Source organism: Eriocheir sinensis, chromosome 65, assembly GCF_024679095.1.
Source record: "Eriocheir sinensis breed Jianghai 21 chromosome 65, ASM2467909v1, whole genome shotgun sequence".
Taxonomy (NCBI): Eukaryota; Metazoa; Arthropoda; class Malacostraca; order Decapoda; family Varunidae; genus Eriocheir; species Eriocheir sinensis.
Genome location: NC_066573.1, coordinates 6,691,460 through 6,702,324, shown reverse-complemented (window position 1 = coordinate 6,702,324; position 10,865 = coordinate 6,691,460). Strand labels below are relative to the sequence as shown.

The 10,865-nt window shown below is 43.7% G+C and overlaps 2 protein-coding genes across 2 annotated transcripts in view; both read left to right on the top strand.

Annotated features, from left to right (window-relative positions):
* Positions 1-1,273: 1,273 nt before the first annotated feature.
* Positions 1,274-4,913, top strand: LOC126987468 (geminin-like). The gene is made up of 5 exons (XM_050844439.1): positions 1,274-1,360; positions 1,595-1,722; positions 1,832-2,046; positions 4,094-4,287; positions 4,601-4,913. Exons 2-5 carry the CDS (start codon positions 1,601-1,603, stop codon positions 4,628-4,630), a joined length of 561 nt encoding a protein of 186 aa, XP_050700396.1. The 5' UTR covers positions 1,274-1,360; positions 1,595-1,600; the 3' UTR covers positions 4,631-4,913.
* A 2,747-nt stretch (positions 4,914-7,660) lies between these two features.
* LOC126987549 (ceramide kinase-like) overlaps positions 7,661-10,865 on the top strand; it is a 31,818-nt gene continuing 28,613 nt past the window's right edge. The window contains exon 1 of the mRNA XM_050844594.1: positions 7,661-8,101. Within this exon, the coding sequence (XP_050700551.1) occupies positions 8,005-8,101 (97 nt within the window). The 5' untranslated portion in view covers positions 7,661-8,004. The remainder of the gene's footprint in view (positions 8,102-10,865) is intronic.

Here is a 10,865-nt window from a genome sequence, read left to right as displayed (position 1 = left end):
AACTAGATTACTTTACATCTGTCATTAAAATAGTTAACTCTCGATGTTCTTGGTAATAGTTTGGCGTCAAAAACCGGTAAATACTATGCTATGAGTACGACAATCTAGCAATGTTGGCTGGCATGGGGACTCGCAAAGATGCCGAATTGTCGTACTCAAAGCCGCGTCAGACCCATAAATAGCGCAAAAAGACACGGATGATTAACTATTTTAACGATAACTATAAATGGATCTGGTTACTGGGGTGGAGAAGATAGTTTTGAGGTCTAAACTCGGTAAATATGATAATACGACATGTTCCAGGATTATCGTACCCAGCACATTGTATTTCACGGTTCCAGGCCCATAAATAGCACAAAAAGACACGGATAATTAACTATTTAAAGAATTACTATAAATGAATCAGGTTACTGGGGTGGAGAAGAGAGTTTTGTGGTCATAAATCGGTATATATGAGCCTGAGTACGACAATTTGGCACCGCTGGCTGGGACTTATAGCTAAGGTGCCAGATGGTCCTGCTCTGCCAATTATATTTACCACTTTCCAGTCCAAAAATTGTTTCCTACGCCCCCAAAAAGAGATTTATTTATATTCATCATTACAACCGTTAATTTCTGATAGTATGGGCAGTAATCGTACCAACCAATATTGCCAGGTTATCGTACTCTGCCTCCTATGTTTGCAGATTTCCGACCCCAAAACTACTTCCATCACCCAAATAACTACCTTCATATATGATTATAACTTAAATGGTTAATTATTGGTGTTTCTTGACAATAGTTATGGGCCAGAAACCGATAAATACGCGTCTCTGAGTACGACAATTCGGCATCTTTGCGAGTCTCCATACCAGCCAACGGTGCCAAATTGTCGTACTCTGCCTCCTATGTTTGCCGATTTCCGACCCCAAAAATGCTTCCATCACCCAACTAACTTCCTTCATATATGTTTATCGTTTAAATGGTTAATTATCGGTGTTTCTTGGCAACAGTTATGGGCCAGAAACCGATAAATACGCGTCTCTGAGTACGATAATTCGGCATCTTTGCGAGTCTCCATACCAGCCAACGGTGCCAGATTGTCGTACTCTGCCTCCTATGTTTGCCGATTTCCGACCCCAAAACTGCTTTCATCACCCAAATAACTTCCTTCATATATTTTTATCGTTTAAATGGTTAATTACCGGTGTTTCTTGGCAACAGTTATTGGCCAGAAACCAGTAAATATGCGGCGCTGAGTACGATAATCTAGACACCATAGCCATCAGCTGATTTTCCCGCGCTGGCCCCAAACCCTGCCCCGTCACCCCGGCCCTTTAACAGCCTTCACCGGGGCCTTATTTCACCTCCCCGCGGCAAGGTGAGGCACGCTTATTGTACATTAACCACCATAGATTCTGTTCTCCTTGCTTGACACGTGGCTTCTCGTCCTCAAGAGTAATAAAGCTGGATAGTTACGAAAACGTTACCCGGGAACATGGGGCGAGTATCTTTACCTCTATCTTCCTTTTCCTCCAGGTAAGAAATCGCCTCTCCTAAGCTTCCTACACTAAGGTTCAGGACAGAGAACTAATTGTTTGTCTAATGTTTTCAGGCAGTCATGGAGAATCGCAAGTGTCTTAGAGTCCTGCAGCCCAACGTCCAGAGTCAGTCTTGCCTCCTGGTATCTACAAATGGTAGCCTCTCCTTGAACACACAGAATAGAGGGAAGAAAAGGAAGAAGTAAGTGAATCATCCTTCAGGCAGTTGATTTGTGTTTTCCCATATATAGTTTTTCTTAAATTGGAACCATAATAGCAAAGTTATTCTAAGCTCTTCTTTTCTTTTTCAGTGACGAGAACTTGGGGTCTGCAAAAAGCAAAAGAAAGGATGGAATCTACACAGACGCACACACAGTCCCTAAGAAACCAACCAAAAATGTGTCGGCTGCCACTCAGACGGACTCACTGGCCAGCACCTCAGCGGCAGCACCCAGCGCCACCACAGCCTCCACCACACCCGCCACCACAGCCTCCACTCAAGAGACCCTGGACATGCTGACGTGCGGTAAGTCCTGTGCTAAAGCCAAGGCATTCCTTTTCTTTGTTGTCTTAAGTTCTTCAACCACATCACTTTTTTTTTTCTCATATTAATTTATCTTTCTCCTTCTTTGGCTTCTTTGGGTGTTGTTCTGTCAGCATAGTGAATAGGTAACAGTCTGCATCAAAATTTTTAAACTCGTTCATAAAGTCTCCATTGTTCCTCACTATCTTCATGCTTATATCCTTGGTAATCAGTTTCCTGTTCCCCAAAATGCGCCTGGTGCCCGTACTTCCCAATCATTACAACAGAATCCTGCAAACAATAAGCTGAAACCTCCTAAGAATTTCTGCAGAGCTTGTAAACCTATGACCTTTAACTCACTCACAAATGGACATACAAAAATATTAATAGTTTTCAATCTTTTTGCCTGCATGTAGTACTGATGCCCTGTTCCCTCCAGGCACCCATGAGAGTATTCCATGTTATAAAACCTTTCTCACCTGGTATTCTCACCTGGTAGGGCCATACCAACCATCAACCAGCCTAGACTGGGCAGGGAACGCAAGGTCCAAAAGTAACAGTCAGACACTCCAGTCAGGCAAGCAGGCAGCACTACTAACATGATTGACATATAGTGACTGGTTAAGTGTGTGGCATGAACGTTCCCCTTCCTGCCTCTTTTGAACTTTTTTTCATTTCCATCAGCCTGGTGACCTCTCAGCCGTCCCTCTCACCCTCACAGCATCCACCTGTGTCATCTCAGCCATTCCTAATCCATACAGAGTTCTAAACCACTTCATCGTTTCATACTTGTTACTTGATTCTGCTGCCCCAGGATTCCTTTACCATTGCCTGCCTTACCAAGTCTGTTAGAACCTCATTGCTTACACCAGCATTATTTATGAAGATTGGCTGCATCTTTCACCAGAGCCCTTCCCAGAGTCCTTTTCTTACTTATCACAATTATTATTTTCCTTCCATCCATAGCTTTCCTGTTACCTCTCCCTATTACACTCTCCTCTCCTCAGCCCAAATCTTCCTTTTTTTTTTAAGAACTACCTTATAATTGTTTACTCCAGATTCTCTTAACCCGGTAGCAGTGACAGGCCAAATTTGTGCCATGATATTAACCCCCCAAAATAGATGATGCATAATCTGATCACAAATGCTTTGATATATATTATGAAATGGTTTGTGTGAGGAGTGATTTTTTCTCATTTTTCTCACTTGGAGGGACCATTAAGAAACATGATCCCCGCTGCTAGCATCGGGTTAATTCTCTCTCTCCTATTTTATTCCTCACCAGCTTGAACATTTAGTGAGTGAGGCATCCAATTTGTAACCCTATTTCAGCTCAAGGAAATAAGAAAGAGTGCAGTAATGGTGCTCCTGTAAACAGAGGACAGTAAAGGTAGATACAGTTAGAGGAGTTTCTTAACCCAGTGGTAGCAGCGGGGATCATGTTTCTTAATGGTCCTTCCAAGTGAGAAAAATGAGAAAAAATCACACCTCACAAACCATTTCATAATATATATCAAAGCATTTGTGATCAGTTTATGTATCATCTGTTTTGGGAGGTTTATATCATGGCACAAATTTGGCCCGTCGCTGCTACACGGTGAAGCCACAAATTTGGCCCGTCGCTGCTACTAGGTTAATTAGCGATGTGCCGGTGGTGATACTGATACACACTCTTTAGCTGATACCAATACTGATACTTCACTACTAACAAATGGCCGATACTGATACTGGTACTTTTTTTTTATCACATATCTGTAAGGTTGTAAAAGTATAGAATTGCTCGTATTTGTCTTGACTCACGTAATAAATAAGCCAGAAAGGTATCAGAAATTCGGCTGTATTTTCACCTTGCCAACACCAATACCAATACTATAAATAAAGGCCGATACTGCCGATACCAACACTATCGGCTTATCTCTAATCCTAATACTCCCCTCTTGAAAGCATTGAGGTAGTAGGAAGGAGGAAGTATAGATGAAGGAAGGCTGTTCAAGAGTTCACCAGTGTCTACCATTCCAAGATTGTAATGAGCTGCTTTATTTCCTTGCAGATAGTCCTCCAGCCAAATACTGGGAGGCCTTGGCAGAGAAGAGGAAAGAAGCTTTGGAGGAAACCTTGGTAGAGAATAAAGAGCTTCATGACAAGAACAAAAAACTTGAAAGTGAAATATCAGAGCTGAAGGAGGAAAACAAGTTGTTGGAGGAGATGGTTGATGAGGCAAAGCAGCTGGCAGCCCTTGTGCAGGTGAGGCAGGGCAACATGGGATGGGGGACAGGGCACCAGCTGTATATATAAGGGCAGAGCAGTATGGGATGGGGGGACAGGGGCAGAACAGCATGGGATGGGTGGGACAGGGGCACCAGTTGTATCACTATCTTGCTGCTGAACTCATGTAATATATTAATTATCATCAGATTATTGTATATTGTGAGAAGCATGTGACTGTGACTATAAGATTCAGTTTTAATTTGCTATTCATCATGCTTTGTGGGTCTGTCTTTACTTGTTCCCATAATACCAGTGACTACAGTGTTAAAACCAACAACTCTGCTTTCAGTCCATCACAGGAGAAGAGTCCACCTCCTAGGGCCACTTCCCCTCCTGCCGTGCCCGCTCCCCACCAGAACTTTTTATATTTTTAGCAAACATGTCAACACTGCCTTAGACATAAATTGCAGATAAGGTGTAAGTTACCCTCACTTTTTACTACAGATATTTACCAATAAATTTATTTTAGTTGACTATTACGTGCTTGTAATATACTTAAGGTAAAAGTTGCCTTATTATTTTTTATCTGGTAGGTTTAAAGTCAATTATTTTTGTACACATTCTTGTAATATATGTTTAATTATTTTAAATGTATACCTAAACATGAGTAAATATTAATTACCCTGTGGAGTTGATGAGTCCATCCTGCTGTGCCCAAGTAATTGCCATTCCTGATGCAAATGTATTGATGGGTGTGAGAGGAAGTGTGGAATGGACATGAAAGTTGCTTGATCCCACTATTTGCCTCTTCCTTCACAGAACTGAAGGGCCGTATTTCCCTCAGTTATTGGTGTGTATGCACTTTGCTTGTCTCATAATTTTGTGTGGATCATCCAGACTTTTTGTGTGTGTGTGTTTGTTAACCCATATCTTTACAAGTTCATCACTTCCAGCATGTATCGGTACAAGCCCCGTACTTGCGTATATTTTAAATTCAATATCAGGTATACACCAATGCATTTAATTGAGACTACACAAAACTCCCGTGCGGCGCTTCCATCAAATCATAATGAATGGATAAGTATATTTTCTCCCGATGCTATATATTATAATCAAATACTATCTGACATTTATAACAAACTCCCGCCCCTCCGTAACTTGGTGGCCGCTGGTGTACGTCACTTCCTCCACTATGTACGCTGGAGCCCATTCATAAACTCCCGCTGTGCATGGGGAAAAAGGAATACAGTACATTTCGTCGACCATCACCAATACATCAACCGTGAATGCATACCTTGCCAAGCCATATCTGCCCATATCCCAGTATTCGAATACGTGTTCGTTACCTGCCCTACCGGAGAGTGGCTGCAAACAAGTACAGTCCCAGTCCCAGTCAAGTCCTCGTCCTAGTCCCAGTTAAATCCCAGTCAAATACCAGTCCCAGTCAAATCAGTCCCGGTCAAATACCAGTCCCAGTCAAGTCCTCATCCCAATCAAATCACAGTCCCAGTCAAGTCCTCATCCCAATCAAATCACAGTCCCAGTCAAATACCAGTCCCAGTCAAGTCCTCATCCCAATCAAATCACAGTCCCAGTCAAGTACCAGTCCCAGTCAAGTCCTCATCCCAATCAAATCACAGTCCCAGTCAAATACCAGTCCCAGTCAAGTCCCAGTCCTAGTTAAATCCCAGTCAAGTTCCAGTCCCAGTCAAATATCAGTCCCAGTTAAATCCCAGTCCCAGTCAAGTCCCTGTCAAGTCCTCATCCCAGTCAAATACCAGTCCCTGTCAAGTCCTCATCCCAGTCAAATACCAGTCCCTGTCAAGTCCTCATCCCAGTCAAATACCAGTCCCTGTCAAGTCCTCATCCCAGTCAAATACCAGTCCCTGTCAAGTCCTCATCCCAGTCAAATACCAGTCCCTGTCAAGTCCTCATCCCAGTCAAATACCAGTCCCTGTCAAGTCCTCATCCCAGTCAAATACCAGTCCCTGTCAAGTCCTCATCCCAGTCAAATACCAGTCCCTGTCAAGTCCTCATCCCAGTCAAATACCAGTCCCTGTCAAGTCCTCATCCCAGTCAAGTCCCAGTCCCAGTCAAATACCAGTCTCAGTCAAGTCCTCATCCCAGTCCCAGTCAAATACCAGTCCCAGTCAAGTCCCAGTTAAATCCCAGTCCCAGTCAAGTCCCAGTCCCAGTCAAATACCAGTCTCAGTCAAGTCCTCATCCCAGTCCCAGTTAAATCCCAGTCCCAGTCAAATACCAGTCCCAGTCAAGTCCCAGTTAAATCCCAGTCCCAGTCAAGTCCCAGTACTCGGGTGTTCGTTACCTGTCCTACCGGGGAGTGGCTGGGATGAAGGTGCGCATGAAATTCATACCTGACACCTGCGTCTCAATGGTCGCTGCCAGAAGGGGCGGGGCGAACCGCTACTCAGCGTTGCCAGGTTGGCGGGTTTCCCGCCAAATGTGGCGGTTTTGTATCTTCACTGGCGGGCAAAATTTGATGCTGGCGGGCTGGCGGTTTTTTTGGCGGATTTCCGTCCTGCTTGGCGAGTTTTTTGGCGTCTTTTTGTGTCCAGTATATTTCAAATTATCCTTCTTATATCAAAATTATTTTCGAGGTTATGATTCATAAAACATGTCGACTGACGAGCGTCGAGAAGAATGTTCGCGCTCTGCCGCTAATGATGATCCCTGCCCGCCCTCACCCTGAGTCAGGTCACTCCCTGCCCGCGACCTCTCCCCACTAAGACCCCTGTCTCCCTCTCCGTCACCCTTCTCTTTCCCTCTCCTTGCCCTTGCTCGATCACGTCAGGTCAAGAGGGGAGGGCTAATTTTCTTGTAAATCAAGGCCACCTGCACGAGGCCTTCTGGAAGTGAATATCCATATATGTTTATGACATGCGGACATGTTAATAAACAACTCCTGAGTCGTGATACGGCATTTATTGCCAAGAATTTGTGCCGACATCAATGTTTTTTCCTATTTCATTCAAGTTATGTACCGTATAGGACGCGACCACAGATCTCGAGTTATAGATTATCCCCAACGAAATACCCCCCCCCCAAAAAAAAAAAAAAAAAACTTATTCAGTAACATGTAGTATATTTGTTTCTTTTGTGGGTAATTAGTAGGTATATGGTATTGTTTATAAATTAAAAAAGTATTTCTGTGTAAAATGTTGATACTATTAGAAAAAAAAATGTTCTGGATTATGAATGTCTACGTATGATGCCTTTGAATTATTTGGCGGGTTTTTTTTTTTTTTTTTTTTTTTTTTTTGTGTTTGTGTGTGGTTGGGGGAGGGGGGGAGGGGGAGCAAATTGGTCTGGCGGGATTTGGCGGTTTTCGGTGAAGGATGTGGCGGGTTGTCAATCCCCGACCTGGCAACTCTGCACGCTACTCCACCAAGCACCAAGTGTCAGTCAAGGGATGGCCGGCGCGAGGAGCGGGTGTCGGGACGGCCGTGTGCGGTAACGGTTGTATTCGCCTATCATTATTATCACAAAATTTCAATCGCGAAGGAATTACATCTGTGGTCGAGTGAGGGTGCGGCACCCGTCCACGCCCCGCGAAGTGCCTGCCCTGCGCCGCGCCAAGCAGGGTGATGACGCACAGAGGAAGAGGTGCGTTTAGCAGGCCCGTTTCGAGTTCCTGCTTGGTAATGACACGTCCAGGATACCTCCATTCAAGACCCTCGGCGCCTCAGTCCCGCCAGCCCAGGCCCACGTGAGGAGCAGCCCCGCGCCGCCACCATGCACCTCCAGGGAACCTTTTACATCCTGAAGAAGAGGTGCAAGGTGACCCTGACGGATGAGTGTATCAGCTGGGTGCCTGAAGGAAGCCCGGAATGTGAGTATAGTGGAGTCGTGGGAGGCGGGACACAATACACCCATACATCCCATACACCCATATCTCCCATACATCCATACACCCATATCTCTCATACACCCATACACCCATATCTCTCATACACCCATATCTCTCATACATCCATATCTCTCATACATCCATATCTCTCATACACCCATATCTCTCATACACCCATATCTCTCATACATTCCATATCTCTCATACACCCATATCTCTCATACATCCATATCTCTCATACATCCATATCTCTCATACACCCATATCTCTCATACATCCATATCTCTCATACATTCCATATCTCTCATACACCCATATCTCTCATACATCCATATCTCTCATACATCCATATCTCTCATACATCCATATCTCTCATACACCCATATCTCCCATACATCCATATCTCTCATACACCCATATCTCTCATACATCCATATCTCTCATACACCCATATCTCTCATACATCCATATCTCTCATACACCCATATCTCTCATACACCCATACACCCATACATCCATATCTCTCATACACCCATACACCCATACATCCATATCTCTCATACACCCATATCTCTCATACACCCATACACCCATACATCCATATCTCTCATACACCCATACACCCATACATCCATATCTCTCATACACCCATATCTCTCATACATCCATATCTCTCATACACCCATATCTCCCATACACCCATACACCCATACATCCATATCTCTCATACACCCATATCTCTCATACATCCATATCTCTCATACACCCATATCTCTCATACACCCATATCTCTCATACATCCATATCTCTCATACACCCATATCTCCCATACACCCATACACCCATACATCCATATCTCTCATACACCCATATCTCTCATACATCCATATCTCTCATACACCCATATCTCTCATACACCCATATCTCTCATACATCCATATCTCTCATACACCCATATCTCTCATACACCCATATCTCTCATACACCCATATCTCTCATACATCCATATCTCTCATACACCCATATCTCTCATACATCCATATCTCTCATACACCCATATCTCCCATACACCCATATCTCTCATACACCCATACATCCCATACACCCATATCTCCCATACACCCATACATCCCATACACCCATATCTCTCATACACCCATACATCCCATACACCCATATCTCCCATACACCCATACATCCCATACACCCATATCTCCCATACACCCATACACCCATATCTCTCATACACCCATACACCCATATCTCCCATACACCCATATCTCTCATACACCCATATCTCTCATACACCCATATCTCTCATACACCCATACATCCCATACATCCATATCTCTCATACACCCATATCTCTCATACACCCATATCTCTCATACACCCATATCTCTCATACACCCATATCTCTCATACACCCATATCTCTCATACACCCATATCTCCCATACACCCATATCTCTCATACACCCATATCTCTCATACACCCATATCTCTCATACACCCATACACCCATATCTCTCATACACCCATACATCCATATCTCCCATACACCCATACATCCCATACACCCATATCTCTCATACACCCATACATCCCATACACCCATATCTCTCATACACCCATACATCCCATACACAAGGCTTGGGCACACTGACAGGCAAGGAGACTATATATTATTATTAGTACTATAGTCTCCATGCTGACAGCCCACATGGATAGCCCAGAACCACACCTTTTGAAGAAGAAAAAAAAGAGAGAAGGTTAAGAATAGACGTGAATACAAAAACAAGACACGTACAGTACAGTGGATAAGTATATGAAAAGGAGGAGAAGCAAAAAATAAAGGAAAGTTAAAAGTAGACTTGAAAATAATGATAATAGGACTGATAATGCGATAGACAGGTAGAAGACAGATAGAACATGCAACATATAAGACCCACATCTATCCCTCATTAATTTCTCGTCGCCTGAAGGATGAGTCAGGAATCGCGTTATAGGAAAATGTCCTGGATTCGGTTGATCATGATGTGGGTGAAGGTGAAGGGGTCTCGAAGGCTGGTCTGTGTCTGTGCCGGGCGGTTAATTGACAGCCAGCCACATGCCACATCACGCCTGACAGCATGTGTGTGTGTGAGGGGCGGGGCATATTATAAGACATATTTGACAAGGCTTTCGTAGGAGTTGTGGGCATTTCCAGGGGTAGTTTTATGACCCTGGTGTTAGTCTGACCCTTCCTCTGTACCATGAACCTAAATAAACTCTCATTAGAACCTGACTGACCCCCTATTTGACCTTTACTAATAGCTGGTGTGAGAGACAAAAGTGTCTTTAATACTAATTGGGCTGTATTCTTAAACATTTTGACGGCCATGCACACATATTTTACAAGGCATTCCAAGGAGTTATAGGAAGTTCCAGGGGTACTTTTATGGGCCTGGTGGCAGTTTGACCCTTCTTCTGTACCATGAACCTATGAAAACACTCATTAGAATCCGATTAATATCCTTTCTGGCCTGTGGAAATAGTTGATGAGGGGTGGAAGCCTCTGATAATACCACCTTCGTTCTTAACTATTTGAATTGATGTAGGATTGAATCAGGCTTGTCTGCAGCGTATATATGAGGTGTGTTATTATATTTTAAATCGTGTATTGCATGACACCACCTCGTCATTATTTTCCCATATTATTATTTCCGTTTAACGTCCTTATTTTTTCTTATGGGGTTAGACGTGGA

Coding starts and splice junctions, on each gene's coding strand:
- LOC126987468 (XM_050844439.1), top strand. CDS start 1,601: ATGGAGAATCGCAAGTGTCTTAGAGTCCTGCAGCCCAACGTCCAGAGT. Junction 1,723..1,831: donor AGAGGGAAGAAAAGGAAGAA/GTAAGTGAATCA, acceptor TTTCTTTTTCAG/TGACGAGAACTTGGGGTCTG. Junction 4,288..4,600: donor AGCTGGCAGCCCTTGTGCAG/GTGAGGCAGGGC, acceptor CTCTGCTTTCAG/TCCATCACAGGAGAAGAGTC.